Source organism: Alligator sinensis, unplaced genomic scaffold (assembly GCF_000455745.1).
Source record: "Alligator sinensis unplaced genomic scaffold, ASM45574v1 scaffold505_1, whole genome shotgun sequence".
Taxonomy (NCBI): domain Eukaryota; kingdom Metazoa; phylum Chordata; order Crocodylia; family Alligatoridae; genus Alligator; species Alligator sinensis.
In genome coordinates this window covers 1979825-1997180 of record NW_005841940.1, presented here as the reverse complement: position 1 = coordinate 1997180, position 17356 = coordinate 1979825, and the positions used below count along the sequence as shown (strand labels likewise).

Here is a 17356-nt window from a genome sequence, read left to right as displayed (position 1 = left end):
ACTACCAGGAGTGACTAGAAATAATGGTCACGAGCTGGCAGAAGGTAGATTCAGACTAGACATCAGGAAGCACTACTTCACAGTCAAGGCGGCTAGGATCTGGAACTAACTTCCCAGAGAAGTGGTGCTGGCTCCTACCCTGGGGGGCTTTAAGAGGAGGCTACATGAACACCTTGCTGGGGTCGTTTGACCCCAGTGCTCTTTCCTGCCATGGCAGGGGGTCGGACCTGATGATTTGTCAAGGTCCCTTCCGACCCTACAAACTATGAAACTATGAATTCTGCATATACAGCTGGGCAGATACAAAGACAGATGGAGAGAAAATGATTCTAAGACAGCGCAAACCTGGCCCTGGCTCCAGCCTATCCCCTTCTATTGCTCCCAACGCACCTGCCAGCCATCCACCAAACCGGTCAACACCTCCTGGGCACCTTTCCCTACCCCTGCCTTGTCACACTGTTACCTGCAGAACACAGATCTGCTCTCACCCCTTAGTATGTGACGAAGCAGGCTGTTGCCTCTGAAAGCTTTTGCCTCTCTGAACCGTTTAGTCTCCAGGGTGCCACCCTATCATGCCTTCTGCCCTTTGGCTAATATAAATTATTTAAAATAATTTCATATTCATACTTCTTTAAATGAAATGGGGGTCTGTGAAATATAGTTACTGGTTTCTTTCAACATGCTGGGTCTACCAGGGACATGGGCGGCGTTGGGAGCTGTGTATAGTCATGCTTCAACTGCTAACCATTATACATAAGAAGCAGGTCCTACGAAGATGTGATTTAGTGGTGATAAGAAGAGTCAGGAAACCTGTGGTGCAGTTAAGCTTTAAAAACAACAATGACAAAGTAAAACAGTTATGTAGTTTAAGGTGTCCAAAGCTCCGGATGAGAATCCCTTCACTTCTTAGGTATTGTTCCTGACCAGCAGGCACGGTTATGCCCTTTACATTTTTAACAGAGGCTGCAGACTTAAAAGCCCCACCCCTCTATATGAATACTTCTAACCAGCCCTTTACTTCTGTGGGTGAAGACAACTAGACCAACACACATCCACAGACACACAGGACAGAGGAGAACAGCACAATATACCCTGAATTAACAGTCTCCTGGTGCTCAGCTCAGGATGTCAGCTTTGACCTTAGCTTGCTTCTCTCTGCATCTCAGAGCTGGACCTTCGACAGATACAGTTTTCCTTCTTCCATAGTCCATTCAAAACTCTCTCATTACTTTTCTCCAGCCCAGCTCTTAGGATCTTCCCATCAGTCCTGGGCAAGGACCCCCTTCACCAGAAAGACGTGGACACAGACTTCCCTTTCTTCCCAGCCTCCCTTTTTCCCATATAGAGGCATCTGACAGGGCAAAAAAATAATAATTCTACCAGGAAGACTCTATACAAGTCATCAGGAAACATCAGCTGCTGCAAAGGTTGAACTCTCCAGATCAGAGTAAGAGACGGATGTCTCAATCAGCTCTTCACTAAGCAGCTCCATGTTCTTACATGCCTCTGAGAGGTCCCCGTTTTTGCAAGAATGTGGGATATGCCCATTTGTTTCCATGTCCAATGCACTCCCATTCTGGTGCCATTCCAAACCTGCCTTGCATTTGCTCAGGTCCTGCTTTTCAGGGTCTCTGTGGATCTCCCCATTGGTGTATACATTCAGGGCATATTCACTGATCCTTATGCTGGCATTCTCCCCATCCCCACCATGAGTTGAAGTCCGAGAGCTGGCAGTACCGGTCTTAAACTGCTCCTTCCTACCCAGGATATGCTGACTGATAATTTTCCGGAAGGTGTGTCGGAACTCCCGGATCCGATAGGCATAGATCAACGGGTTCACTACGGAGTTGGCATGGGACAAGATAATGGCCACGTACATCAGCCAGAGGGGAGCACGGGTACAACCTGGGCAAAAAAGAGTGAAGCAGTTTATAATGTGGAGTGGAAGCCAGCAGATGGCAAAAAGTCCAACAATGATGGCTAAAGACTTGGCTGCATGGACCTCCTTCTGCAAAGTGGACCGTGAGCGTTCCCCATGCACCATCTTGTTCTCCATCTGCTTCAGCTGCCGCCGGGCTGCCATGAAGATTTTTAAATAGATGCCAAACATGATGAGGAGGGGCAACAACACGCAGGCAAAAAAGTTGTAGTAGACCATGTATTCCATGGTGACCACAGTCTCAAAGAGACAAGCCACCATCCTGTTGCTACAGTTGTTTGGAGACGAGTTATTGGTATCCTGACCTTTACTCTGGGAACATTTGTTCCAGCCCAGCATGGGTGTCAGGCCAATGATGAAGGACAAGACCCAGCAGATGGCAATGATACCCTTGGCACGTGAGCCAGTCACCAAACCATTGTACCTGAAAAACAGAGGAGAGAAGAATTACAGCAGTGTAACTGGCACAAACACCTGACACCTAAGTAACCCTCCAATGGCCTGTCCCTGTGAGTCCAGAAAGAGGAGAAACTTGTCCTGAAATACTCCGGTTAGCTGTCACATGCCTATCCAAAGAGTAACTGAACAGCAGAGCACAGCCCACTTGCCTCAACCCCCGCAGGATCTACAGCGATATTGGACACCCTCTTAATTTATTTCATCCACTCTTGGGTGTTGAAGGATGGGCAACAACATATTAGGTGAGCTGTATAAACCCTCCCGCTCCTCCCCCCGCCAAAATCCACCTGCCTTCTCTTTCCTTGCATCTCTCAAGCATCATCAGAAATGTATTAGGTTGATTGTCAAGCAAAGGGTGGCAGCCCTGCTCCAACTCCTTGACACATAAAAGAAGCACCTAGAGCAATGCACAAACTTCACTTCCATTTACCAGCAAATACTGAAATAGTTCTTCCATTCTGCAACAGAGAAAATCCTGAAGAAAAGTTTTGCTAGCTCCATATCTGAGTGTAGGTAAGGCCCTGGGTGGACAGTACAGCTGACTAGTAACAGAGAGCTCGAGGATACTGTATTATTGGCCCAGCATCACAGAGCCTGGATGAGAGTCCCAGATACAGAGCATGCTACCGGTCCACAATAAGAGCCAGTCCAGGATCTTGGACTGTGAATTCCAGTGGCACCAACCTGATTTTGATGAACATCCTAAGGATTTCAGTATCACCAATGTAATGCAGAGAGGGGGATTAGTATTGTATTGATACTAATGGTAGAAATGGATGCTGCCCGCTGAACAATACTGGCAGATGTGCCTTCCACATTAGCAGCAATTCAGCATGACTGGTAGGCTCAGAACAAGGATTTTCACAGAAGGGCCGTATTACAGATTGGGCCAACACACAGAACTGTAAGGAAGGCATCACTAAGCCTGTCCCAAGCCGATGCACCCAGGAATAAATCCACTCAAATATTCTGAGAGAGAAAACAGCAACCTGGTAAGGCCCTAATGACAGACCAAGGGACCTGTCCTAATTACCAGCCAGTCACTGAGAACTAGCAGGCAGCTGCAGGTCCTGAGCTGGTGGCACTAGCTTTGCTCCACAGAAATGTGAAGCAGAGGGGTGGTTTCATATTTCAATACAATTTCCTTTCCTAAGTAGCACTTCGCACGGAAAAGGAATGGCAGAGTTCCCACATTGTCTAGCACTGATCCCACACTGTGCCTGACCTCATGTGTGCGTGATCTGATCATGGTAAGATGTCTCCCATGTCGCCCCCTATTCCCACTCCCTGCTTCTCCATCTCCATTTCTTTAACAAACAAACATTAAAAAAAAAACAACAGAGACAACTCTCTCTCCATGGGCTTGCTTTTCCCACACACACTGTGCTCTTCATGTGAGCTCAGAGGAGGGGCCTGGCTTCTCCCAGCCACAGTGCAGAACTGGGGCCTGGCACAGGTTCTCAGTCACTGATGAAGGACCATGGAAAGGGCATTGAGGCACCAGCAGCACATATGGACTGTTATTCCCTTTGTTCATTTTTAAATGGCAGTTCAAAAGGAAGAAAAAGTGGGGGAGAATCAGAGAGAGAAGACTCATAAGAGAAGTAGGGCTGGACAGGACCTCCAGAGGTCGCTTAACCCAACCCCCCCCCCCAAAGGAGGCTGGGAGGACAAGAAGCATCCTCTGGCTCTTCCCTCAGACCTGGGACAAGTCTCCCTCCCCCAGGTTCTGGAGAGATGGTGAAGGGGTTTCTCTAGAAACTTGTAGCTCTCGTCTAAACCGCTGAAAGGGGCTGAGCGTACTCTATATTGGGGATATGAGAGGAAAAGGGGGTTGCTCTTCGATTCAGATCCCACTGACACAAATCAAACTACAACTTATGATTCAAAACATATATTTAAAATCAAAACAAGGCAGCAAGAGATCTGCTGAAGGAACTTGACGCTTAAAAAATAGCAACTAGAATTGGCTGCATCTCTGTCGGGAGGAATTTTGAACTTGAACAGCTGTTATCCCACGGCTGGAGATGTCCTTCCCTTCCACTAAAAATATATTTATTACAGCTGCTTACAAACTCCTCCCCTTCCTCCATGTTCTTACCCTCTGGGGATTCCCATGCAAGAGGATTTAAAGGCTTGTGAACCAGTTTTTAACCCAAATAGGCTCTTTGCTTCACTGTCCTAGAGGACACAGCAGGTGGTAGTGAGTACCAGCCTAAATCTGGACGCCCTTCCATAGCGCCTCATTTAGGGATCTCCACTAGGTTTTGGAGTTAGGTCTTACAATTCTCTAGTAAGTAGTTCATTGTAAGATTGTTCCTACTTTGGACAACTACATTAAGGCCAAAATATTCAGAAAGTTTCTGGTCATTTGGGACACTTCAATTTCTGAGGCTCAGCTAGAGACACCATGGGCCTGAGGTGCTGAGCACACATGAACTGGGGTGGAGTTGGTCAGAACTGCGAGTCCCCAACACTTCTGAAGATCCGGGGCTTAAGTGTCCGGAAAGGGGCACCCAAAAACCAATGTCTTCTCACCTCTCACTGGTGGACAGTTTTCCTCACATTATAAGAATGGTTACTGGCAGAATCCTTAACAGCCCCCAGCCCAGGTTCAGCGCACACTGCTCCAAAGGAAGCATACTCATTCACTTACCTACACATCTGTCCGCTCCTTATCCCTGATTCCCAAATCCTGTTGACTACTGGGGATTGCACTTAAGACTTTCTCTGGTCAGTTCTCTGTGATACGGGGCTAGTGGTATGGTACTTGTTCGCTAGAAAGCTTTGCCATTACAGAGTTTGGAGCTTATTACAAATTATTATATTATGAAGCTCTAATATTCCCAATTAGGGTCACAATGTGGTAGGCACTAAAAATACACATAAGGTTGTCCTTGCCTCAAACAGCTTACAACCTAAATACACAAGACAAACAAAGGGAGGAATGTCCCCATTTTACAGATACGGAACAGAGGCACAAACACAGCTTATGGCTGCATAAGAAATCCTGCGGCACAGTATCCAGATCTCTTGTATCCTCGGTCTGGAACTTAACCCCCATTTCATGAAGTCCTCCATCAAAAATTCTCCTTCTCCCATCACTGGTGGCTGCCAATATAGCCATTAAAGGTTGAACCCTCTGTGCTTTCTGACAGGTAGCAGTAAATGTAGTGTCCAAGCACTACTCCTTTGGTCAGCATAATCAGTTCCCATGTGCAAAACCACATGTTAATGATTGCTGGGCACATGACTGATGCCCAAGGCACTGCACTCCTAGAATCGACCAGTGCTGAGAGACAGCTGACGCATGAGAATCCACTGCACACAAGCAAGGTCTATACAACTCTGAAGGACCAGGGGAAGGTGACTAACCTCCTTGCAACTGTAACCTAGCAAGTAGTTGAGCCAGAGCTTCTAGAAATTGAAAAGCTACACCAAGACTGGAGTCACTGCTGTCACATCCCCAGGTGCCTTAGAGATGGGGACCAAAGACAACATTTTAAATAGAAAGAAATAAAATCATACTACTCAAAAGGTCAGCCCCTTTGACTGTTTCTGAGGAATACTCCCTTCAGGGCTCGCTCATAGGTGGCAAGCAATGAGCCAGACAAAGGATTACCGAGTGCAGGATGACCTTCAAATAAAGAGTGCCACATAATTACTTTCACATTGGTTAGCTCCTGGCTTTGCTTCAGAGTGGTACCACAGGTCTGCAGCTCTATCTGATACTGCCATTGACTGAATGTGATCAGAAGCTGAAAGATACCTAACTTGAGGTTATTGTCTTTCACAGGGGGACAATATAGGCAGATGGCAATCTGAGCCAACTTTTCCATTTGGCTGCAGGAAGAAAACCTCTTCTCTTCCTCTTCTCAGGGCACCCTACCTACCTGCCATTTCTCCATGGGAATACCTCTATAACAAACACACGGAAGCACACACTGGGCACTATGCCCTCTGGAGCCTGTGCTGGCCCAAAGAGCTTGGAAAGCGCCAGCTGTTCTTGGCCAGCCACATCACCCTGGAACTAAGAATACCCAGCCAGTTTTATTTATAACACCCAGGTTTATTATGCCAGTGAGCGCATGCTCTCAGCATACCTGCCATCTTAGAGATGCAGCCAACTGTTCTTCCCAGACCATTCAAGAGCCTGTCTCTCTCTCTGCTTCAAGAACGCAACACTGCTACATTTTGGAATTTGATATTAGCAACTAACCGGATGGACTGTCCTCTCTCTCTTAATTCCTTGTGGCATCAGCAGACTATTTACAAAACACTGGAAGCATTCATCAAATTCTGCACAGTTATCTATTGATTGTTTTGGAAAACAAGATTTAGAAATTGTAGGATATTTTTAAGCACAATGCTTAGCCTGAACCCTTTTAACTATACCCAAGTGTACCTTTTCTGTCCCTACCTTGTGAAGATCATTCTTCCCTTAGGCAAGATTTTTCCTCAAAGATATTCCAGTCCATCTCTTCCAGTAGGATGGACAAGCCTGTACAAGATCTGAGATTGCAGTCAAGCATCTGTCTCTTAAAAACCTGTGGAGCACCCTTTCAATTAAATGCAAACACCTGGTTATTTTGCTTGAGACAATCAGCAGTGAACTAGTTAAAATTGACCTAAAAAAGACAAAAAATACTGAATTTGGGCCCTTTCTTTTTCTTTAGGATGTACAAGAGAGGCCTGAAAATGTGTTATGTTTTTGGGTTTTGTTTTGTTTTTTTTGGGGGGGGGGGGGTGTTAAGTCTGGTATATATACACACCTCAGAATACTAGCTACTTCTAGTCTTGTCTCCTTCATTGCATGGTATTCTTCCTTCAATGGACTAGAGGAAGTACTCTCAGTTATTACAGGTTAAAGTAAAGATACTGAATTTTTAAAAGGAAAGTATTTCTTTCAATTGTTTTTTAAATGTTTGAGTGAACTGAGTGCTAAACAAAAAAGTTCTGACTAGTCTAATACCACTTCCTTTGTCCATTTAGGCTAAGTACAGACATTCAGGGGCATTAGAGGGAGGTTAAATCAATTCAAAATGGCTGCCCCAAATCAGGTAAGTCAGGATGGGGTGGCTAGCCAGGGGGTTGAGGATCCAGCAGGCTGGAGTGGTTTGAGGGTCCTCTGGGAGATGGGGGTAGGTGTGACCCAGAGGTGGAGTAGGGGGGCAGGTGCAAACTATAGATGGGGTGAGGAGAGCAGGCACAACCCACGGCAGGGAGGGAGGCAAGACCCACTAGGAGTGGGGTGTCTCCCCGCAGTGAACCTACACCCCCATCCCTCCCCCCACCCCAGACTTACTTGCTTGGCTCTGGCAGTGGCAAATACTGATAAAAGCAGCTGTACTGAGAGGCTTGTGGGATGGGAGTTGAGAGGGCTGGCTGGTGGGGGGTGGAAGGGAAGGGACACACAAAAAATAGACCCCTGTGGGGAGAGGGAAAGAATGAAAAGAGCATCCCTGGGGCTGGGGCCAATGGCTAGGTTTTCCCAGCCCTGGAGCTGTACAGGTGAAGTGTACAGAAGTTCCATGCACCAGTTTGACCTAAATTGAGTTAATCTAATACGACATAGATCCAGGTTTATCTTAAACTGGGTTCTGCAATTTTCAGGCCGGTTTGTGTGCATGGAACTTCTGTACAGTTACAGGTTTGGACTGACTGCCCGTCACTGAGACTGGGTCTAAAAGTGTAAGGTTGGCACCAGGACAAGCTAGGTTTAAATCAGGCAAGTTTAAATCAGGCAATTCTGAACCCAATTTCACCTCCCCAGAAGTCTGTGGTTAGCTTTACAGGTTTGGTGCTCTCATCATACTGAAGGTCAAAAACAGATTTGAGTTGTCTAGTCACATACAGGTTCTTTCAGGTAAAACAGACTCGATAAATCATACATTCCTAACTATAAAAGGCAAACAGCAGATGGAGGGGCATGTGTTGAACATTTGAGACCTTTTATTTTACAATCTTTTATACCAATTGCATTTTACTGGGGGGGGCGGGGGGGAAGGAGGGGAATATACATTTTATGTAATTATCCTTGTATAAAGGTGCCTTCTATCTGTATTGCTGAGCCCTATAAACACTTATAATAGTCAAAGCAATTCAAAAACTGAGCATAAACAACAACTAAATCAGCACATGCCCCAATTTTTGTTTTAAACTTTTCCTGCCATTCAGCTCATCCTTTTACAATGTGAAAAATTGTCAGTAAAAGGTTCCAGAGTTAACATTCATCTGAGATGAATGAGAAATATTTGCATGCTCTGAGAAGAAACATTATTTTAGAGACATACTCTGATCTACACACAGTTTTTGTACCACATCTACCTATGCTCTTTCAGAACCTCATAACATTATATTAGTCCAACTCCCTGATGTGGACACAATCCAGTGTAAAGGGGTTTATGGTGATGTAACCAGTTCTCAGAATGGCATCTAAAATAGCGGGCTGTAACACTGTGTATATGCCTGGAAACCAATTAATAAAAGATGGAATTACAGTTACACACAGAAAAGCCTTCAGAAAAACTGTACTGCATCTGTATGAGTCTGCTGCGGAAACAGCATCACCGCAACGGTAATTAGAAACTTTATTTCCAAGTCAGAGGTGTTATTAATCAGCCAGAGTTCCTGACTGCCTTGCTTCTCACAAGTGACAAAGCCACAGATGAATCATGTAGGTCCAGTCAAATGATTTACTGCACAGATGTGGAGGAGGCAGTTGGGGGTAGAGGTTGGGGGGGAAGAGGGGGAGTCCTCAAGCACGTACATGATTTAGGTGTGCAAGACACCAGAAGCCAGTTTCAAATTCTTCAGCTACATTTAACCCTGAGCAGAACAAGCAGCAGGCACTTCCTTCCCCATCTGCAGGAGGAACCAGCATGCTTCCCTGTTTTGGCTCATGCCAGAGTGTGGTATGTATGAAAATGACTCTGTCTCTGTTGCACCAAATGCCTAAGAGGACATGAGGAGGGGAGGACCAGAGGGATGACATCTACCTCTTGCATATGCAGTGGAGAGAAGGCAGGTTTTCACCCTCCCCATCCCTCCTGATATTTCTGCAAGGATCAACCATAAACTGGCTACTGCAGGTCTGACTGCTAGAGATGCACATTTCTTGTCAATTTGTCCTTATTGTCTTACTTGTGATTGGACAGCGATAGAAAAGAATCAGCGAATGGGCAGCACTTGTTTTACTTTATCAAATAGTCAGTTCGCTCGCAGATGCAGGTTAGTCTAGGCCAGGGGTCAGCAACCCCTGGCACGCGTGCTGAGCATGGCACACAAGGGCATTTTGCTCAGCATGCCATGGCCAACCCTGGCTTTGGGTAGCTGCTGCCAGTGACGGAGCCCGGGCTGCTCCCAGCAGGGTTTGCAGTGTCCCAGCTGCCTGCTGGCAGCAGCCCAAGCTCCCGGCTGGCAGCAGCTACCCAGGGCTGGAGCCGGTTGCAGCCGGGAGGCTCCAAATAGCTGTGCCGGGCTCCAGAGCCCCGGCATCAGCTCTGTACCAGTGCATGCACCCGCGCGCCAGAGCAGGCAGTGGGGGAGGGGCCTGAGGCAGCACAACCCCAGTCTCTCCTCCGCTCCCGGCACAGAGGTGATGGCAGTGCTCCAGAGCCTGGCGCAGTTGTTCGTAGCCAGCCTGGGCTCTTGGCAGCTGCAGCAAGCAGGCTGCAAACAGCTGCACTGGGCTCCACAGCTCCATGCTGGTGAAGACTTCATGGGCACCTCGGGGTGGGCTGCGCTGCCCTGCTGTCCACTCTGAGGTGAGCAAGCAGTTGCCGCCAGCACGGAGCTGATGCCAGAGCTGTGGAGCCCAGCGCAGCTGTTTGGAGCCTCCCAGCTGCAGCCAACCCCGGCTCTGGGTAGCTACTGCCAGTCGGGAGCCCGGGTTGCTCCTAGCAGGGAGCTGGAACACTTCAAGCCCTGCTGGGAGCAGCCCGGGCTCCAGCAGCTACCCAGAGCCAGGGTAGCTGCTGACAGCCACAAAGCCCAGGCTGGGGGGCAGGGGTTTTGGGTGGGAGGCAAGGGGCAGTAGGGCTGGGGGGCAGGGGCTTTGGGCGGGGGGCAAGGGGCACAAGCAGGGCATCCTGCCATGTACCCCTTGCCCTCATTTTGTTTTTCTGGCATGCCAGCATGCTGGCACTGTGGTGCTTTTTGGCGCACTGGCCAAAAAACTTTGCCTACCCCTGGTCTAAGCTGTGTAGATTGAACTGATAACTTAAGCAAGTGAAAGGACATTCATTTTTTATTCTGGAAATGCAGCCACATGCCTGCAGCAGCCCAGCCCAGAACCTGCAGTGCACTAACATGTCTCCCTGCTTGGCTGGAGCAGACAGCTTGGGCCAAGGCTAGCCTGTCCACTCTGGGGGTATGCAAGGGAGATGCATAGCATCCTGGGATGTTGGGGACTATGAGTTAACTTGAGTCTGATTGGGATCAGGGACAGAAGTGCAATAAACTGATTTAACCTAAATCAGTTAAGTCTAATACTACATCCATCCAGTTTCATCTTAAACCAGTTTCATCCATTTTGAAAGTGATTTATGTGCATTAAACTTTTGTTGTGTTACAGATCTGAACTGGTTTCTGTTCACTTACACCAGTTTATGTGTAATTTCTGTCCCTAGCCTGAATGTGCCTCTCCAAGGGCTCTCACCCTCTCCGGTGAACCTCCAGCTGCTTCCATGAACTGCTGGCTTCATCTCTACAGGAAGCTTTTACAGTCCTGGGGTGCAGAAGCCTAAGTGCACTGGAGTAAGGGAGGGGTCAGGCTACAGTCACTACTGTAGGCAGGGCTGGGTGGCAAAAACACTTAATTTCCCTCTGTAAAGAAACAGGCACCCCTCCAAACAATGGCTTTTACAAAAAGCCCTTCTTAACCTGAGTAGGAGTAAAGCGCCCCTTTGGGAAGGCTGTGGATTCCTCATCAGCACTCCCCAACAGCCAGTCTCACTACAAAACCATTCGTCCATGTCCTAAAGCCCCTATTCTCTCCACATTCTTCCATGTACCAAAGCAGCCACCTTAGCCCCCCAGAGCTACGACGAGTCCAGGGGAAGGGGTGGGGCTGGGGGCAGGACTACCCCACCCCACCCCACCCACCTGGCACCAGACCCTTTCCTCCAGAACACCCTCCTTTAGCTCAAGCTTTCCCACAGTGATCTTGTTGGCACTGTTTACTTCAACTTGGAACACAAATCATTAAGGGTAAGACATGATTGTCTCTAAATATGGAACTCAAGCTCCTAGGCAATGTTCTTGTAATGCCATGGGCACATACTGTATGGGGACAAAGAACAAGAAACAGAAATGCAATGACAAGACAAGCCAGCAGCTGGGGAGGCCTAAAAAGCATTTTCGGATTACAGTGCAAATGCCACAGTTCCTCCACGCTTTCCTCCTCAGCTGCAGTTTCTAGGGAACTCTAGAGATGCCCATTCTATTAACAATTTCTCCCACACCAATGATCCCAGTGCTTACCTGAGGGGTATCCGGATAGCAATGATCCTGTCAATGGCAATAGCCAGGAGGCTGAAGATGGAACTCTGAGTCAAAACCAGGACAAAGCAGGCAATGAAGAGGCATCCATAGAAGAAGGCACAGAAGCCAGTGCTGATGGTGATGGCAAAGGGGATGGCCAGCACGCCCACTGCAATGTCGGCTGCAGCTAAGGACACCACAAAGTAGTTGGTGACATTCTGGAGGTTGCTATTCAGATAGACGGCCCAGCAGACCAGGACATTCCCCAAGATGGCCAGCACGGCAATGACCAGTTCCAGGATGATGTAAACTACATCCGCAAGGAAGTCTTTATTCCCATGTACTAGCATGGTGAGGTTGACCAGGCCAATGTGAGAAAGTGCCAGAGAAGCTCAGAGTCCATATCTGCAGCACAGTGAACAATAACCGAGGCACCTCAAAACTGTCTGGGTTCTGAAGGGCACTTAATTGCTAAGCAGATGGTGGGAGGATGACGACACCCCCGTTTCTTGTTAGCTACCTCAGATCTCTACTGCAGGGAGGTACAAAAGGAAAATAAAGGGTTTGTCATCTTTAGCCAGTCAGATACACTTTACAGAGTCTGAGCCTGTGCAGAAGAATAATTTATCAAACTCCAGCCAACATCGCCACAGGGAAACCTCACTCTGATCAAGTGCTTTATCACCAGCCCAGACAGTCCTGCAGGCACTTCTGTGTGTGAAGTATACTGTACGACACAGTCATTTATACCAGTTTCCTGTTGACAAACAGAGCTCCTTCATTATTTCCTGTAGTTACAAACCTAACAGGAACATGATCTTCTTGGGTTTTTCTTCTCTTTCACTGAAGGCTATAGGACTTGGGAAACACTTTCTTCAGCTGATGCAAGCATCCAACTTCTCCATTCAATATTTTCTAAAAAAAAACACAACAAAAGAACACACAGTAAGTAATCAGCTCTATGGAAGAGAAGGGAAAAATAAAACCCTCATTAAAATTGCATATGAGCTTGATGTCAGAAATTAAACAGACTAAGGCAAATACATCACAGGCAACTATTTTGCATTCTATCCACTCTGAAAGCTGCATAGCTAGAACCAAGTTCAGAAAATCAACACTTCACAGCAATGATGAGAAACACAAGGGCTGTCTTGTTTTTGAGATTATCAACTGAGCTGGCAATTCAGCTGCTACTTGATAGTCTGCCATGAAAGAAGAGAGTCAGCTTAATTATGCTTTGGAAAGTTTTGTGCCCAGACAGGACAAAAGTGGAGGAGGCTTTTGTACACACCTACCTCCAAACTGTCACAACTATGTAGCTGTAATCATCACGTGCTGCTTACACTTAAAGGCATGACCGTGCTTTGTCATCACATAAAAAACTGTGTGAGCTTGCATGTAAAGAGCATGGCATGATTGCCCCTGAACCTCTATGTACTGCCCCATAATGGTCTTTGCATTTGTTGACATGTGCAACGGCTCTGATATTTTCTTTACCATTGATCTCCAAGGGCTTTACAAAGGAGCCCTGTATCATTTGCATAATGAAGGATATACATGCAGAGGTACATACACTCCTCCTCATGGAAAGTACGTGCTCATATCTCACATCATCTTATGATATCACATACTCAAACCTGGAAACAGCAGCAAACTCAGCCTTTGGGGCACATATTCCCCTGCACAAAACAGCTCTTTATCCCAAATACATGGTAGAATACTAAACCACGTTCATGAGAGTTCAACACCCAGCACTTAAACCCAATTGCATCACAATCTCCCTCACTTTCAGATATAAGTCTTCCCACAGAGATAGACCCTCAGGTCTAGCTTGCACTACAAAGTATTGCTGGCCCATCCTTGCTGGTTAGTGGTGTAATAGTAGCATAACTAGGGTGGGTCTCCAGGCACCTATTTAGAGGAGGTGCAGAAACAGCAGTTGTACCACCAACCTAGCTGCCACCACCAACCCAGACCCTGCTGCCAGCCCAGCTGTCCCAGGAGCAAAAATTGCTTGCAATGTCTCTGTGTAAAAAGGATCTCACTGTTTAATCAATATATGCATGCTAGAACCATCCGCCCAACCACCTCTGGACACAGCTCTACCACTAGAATAGGTGGTATAGCCCAGCAGTTCTCAATCAGGTGTCCACAGCAGGTTTCAGGGGGTCTGCCCAGCCCGGCCTGGCCTGGCCAGGAGCCACCTCAGCCCCCCAGGGCTAAGATGAGTCCCAAGAAAGAGGCAGGGGCAGGGTAGGGTGGTGCTACAGGTGGGACCAGCAGGTGCACACGAGGCTTGTAGTGGATGGGGGGGGGGGGCCCCGGGGGCGGGGAGCCACTGAGACCCATCTGCTGCACCCAGGGCTGTGTGGGCAAGGCTGGGAAGCCAGGCCGGTCCTCGGGCAGAAAAAGGTTGAACCCCTGGTGTAGCCCACAGAAAACTGCCTTTGTGGTCATATAACGACCCTCTGATAGGGGGCTACAGCTCTCTTGGCACAGCTGTGGCAGCAGCAGCGCTGTCATTAAGACAAGCTTTCAAATCAAAATGTCATGATGAAGAAGTGTGGTTTGTGGAGCTTAATTTGAAGCTCAAGTCCTTCACAGTCCATTTCTAGCTGGGTCAAGTGGCTGCCCGCTGCCAGAGCCTGGCTCCTCTGCACTGAGTTTGTAGCCACCTTTGCTGTGAAAGGCAGCTGGGAGTTTGTCATTTGTGTAACATGAGACCATTCATGCAAACACTGGGGGTGGGATATGGCACCATCTGAGGGGCCACTACAGTGGTCAATTCACAAAATACAAACAAACCTCCCAAAACGAAGGTTTCTACAGCCACATCCACAGGCCGCCCTACCTGGCCCCGGCAGTGGGACTTTCATGCCTTCAGGGACGATAGACTGATCTGAAGTTAGAAACCTAATTTTCCAGGAGAAAATGAAAGAATAAAGAGAGTAGAAATACCAGAAAATAAGATTAACTTGTGTTTCACATCTGATCTCAGGGAAATAATCTAATCTTGGACCTTCCATCGTCTTAGACATCTATTACTAATGCTGCCTTTGGAAAGAAAGTGAATGTCTGTGGTTTGAAAGTGCGTAAAATATACTTTTCCCTTAATTTCTGAAATTCCCTTTTATTTTATATATGTACATTTTGACTCTGTGTGGGGGAAGACAGCAATGGAAAGTAATTTGCAATTTACTTTGTATAAGGCAGATAAGGATGTTCCTGTTTGACCTTTTTATCAACAGTTCCGTTCAGGAGGGACAGCCTCAGTCTACTTTTCTCCGCTGTCCCTCCTAACACATTGAGCTCTTTCTCCACATGCTTTTTGATTATCCGTTTCAAATCCTGGCAGATATGTGCCAAGGGCCACACTGATCAAGCTGCATTTTAGCCTTGTTTTCAAAGCAGATGAACAGAAAGAAATAGGGAGAGAACAAGACACCCGGAAAAGGAGAGACAGAGAGCGAAAGAGCATGTGCACATGTGAGAAGGAGATAAGACAGGGCATGAGGTGGAGGGGAGAGATGAAGAAAGAAAAAGAGGCACATAGAGAGAAATGGGGAACAACTTGTGACATTAAGCAATAGGAAAAGCTGGGGAAGATAACTAGTAGGGCAGAAGTGCTGGACTTCAGGAAGGCCAACTTTGGTAAACTCAGGAAATTAGTTAGGGAGGGACTGACTGGTAATAGCCTCGCAGAGATTGGAGTCCAGGAAGAGTGGTGTTTCTCAAGGAACTAATCCTGCAGGCACAAAAAAGACTATCCCAGTCCACATAAAGGGGGGCAAAAAAGCAAAGAAACCCTCTTGACTGAGCAGGGAAATCCAGGAGAGCCTGGTGAGGAAAAAAGAGGCCTATAGGCTGTGGAAGCAGGGGGCAGTCACCAAGGAGGAGTTCACCTGTTTGGCTCGAGCCTGCAGGGAAGCTGTGAGGAGAGCCAAAGCGGAGATGGAGCTTAGGCTGGCGACAAAAATCAAGGATAACAAAAGTCATTTTTCAAGTACATAGGCAGGAAAAAGAAAGTGCAGGATAACTTAGGACCACTTCAGGATGAACAAGGACAACTGGTAACAGATAGGATGGCTAAAGCAGAAATTCTAAATGAATTCTTTGCCTCCGTGTTCCTGGACACGAATACGAATATGGATCCCATTAGGACTTTGACAAGCCCAGGATAGATACCAACCCACCAGCAGTTCATGCAGACCTAGTAAGGGGACATCTGGAGGGGCTGAATGTATTTAAGTCAACAGGCCCTGATGATCTTTACCCTAGGGTACTTAGGGAATTAGCTAAAGTCATAGCGGACCCGCTGGCACAACTGTTCAAGCACTCTTGGCGCTCAGGACAAGTCCCAGAGGATTGGAAAAAGGGCCAATGTGGTCCCTATTTTCAAGAAGGGGAGGAAGGAGGAACCAGGTAGCTATAGGTCGGTTAGCCTCACCTCTATTCTTGGCAAGACCTTTGAGAAAATAGTTAAAGATCACATTTGCGGGGGACCAGCAGGTAAAATAATGCTAAGGGACAATCAACATGGGTTCAGAGCAGGCAGATCCGGCCTGACCAACCTAGTTTCATTTTATGATTGGGTCACAAAATGCTTGGATGAGGGAACAGAGGTAGATGTTGTCTACCTAGACTTTAAAAAGGCCTTTGACACAGTGTCACACCCAATTCTTATAAATAAACTAAAAAACTGCAGTGCAGATTATTACACAGTCCGGTGGGTGGAAAATTGGCTTATGAGACGCACCCAGAGTGGTGGTAGATGGGTCAGTTTCTACCTGGAGAAATGTAGGCTGCGGAGTCCCCCAAGGCTCTGTCCTGGGACTCGTACTATTCAATATTTTCATTAGTGACTTGGACAAGGGAGTAGTAAGCACCCTGTCCTAGTTTGCTGTTGACACAAAACTATGGGGGGAGGTAAACACACTAGAGGACAGGAAGCAAATCCAGGCTGATTTGGGCAGGCTGTGGAGGTGGACGGAACAGAACAGGATGCAGTTTAACAAGGATAAGTGTCATGTGTTGCACATGGGGAGGAAGAATCATCAACACTCTATAGTCTGGGAGGGACCACTCCAAGCAGCACAACTGTGGAAAGGGATCTCAGAGTCGTAATTGACTCCAAAATGAACATGAGTCACCAATGTGATGAGGTAATAAGTAAAGCTAACTGCACTCTTCCTTGCATAAGTAGATGCATCACAAACAGGTCTAGCGGGGTGATACTTCCTCTCTATGCGGCATTGTTCAGGCCGCAGCTGGAGTACTGCATTCAGTTTTGGTCACTGCACTTCAGGAGGGATGTGGATAACCTGGAAAGGGTTCAGAGGAGGGCCACCCATCTGGTTAAAGGCCTACAGAAAAAACCCTATGTGGACCAATTGGGAGACCTGAACCTCTTTAGCCTCCACAAGATGAGGCTGAGAGGTGATCTTGTGACCACCTACAAACTCATCGTGGGGCTCA

General features: G+C 47.3%; 1 protein-coding gene across 1 annotated transcript in view; it reads right to left on the bottom strand.

Annotated features, from left to right (window-relative positions):
• Window positions 1-164: 164 nt before the first annotated feature.
• ADORA2A (adenosine A2a receptor) overlaps window positions 165-17356 on the bottom strand; it is a 34145-nt gene continuing 16953 nt past the window's right edge. The window contains exons 2-3 of the mRNA XM_006019923.3: window positions 11882-12796; window positions 165-2363 (exon numbers count right to left, since the gene is read on the bottom strand). Coding sequence (XP_006019985.1) covers window positions 1403-2363; window positions 11882-12231 — 1311 coding nt within the window. The 5' untranslated portion in view covers window positions 12232-12796 and the 3' untranslated portion in view covers window positions 165-1402. The remainder of the gene's footprint in view (window positions 2364-11881; window positions 12797-17356) is intronic.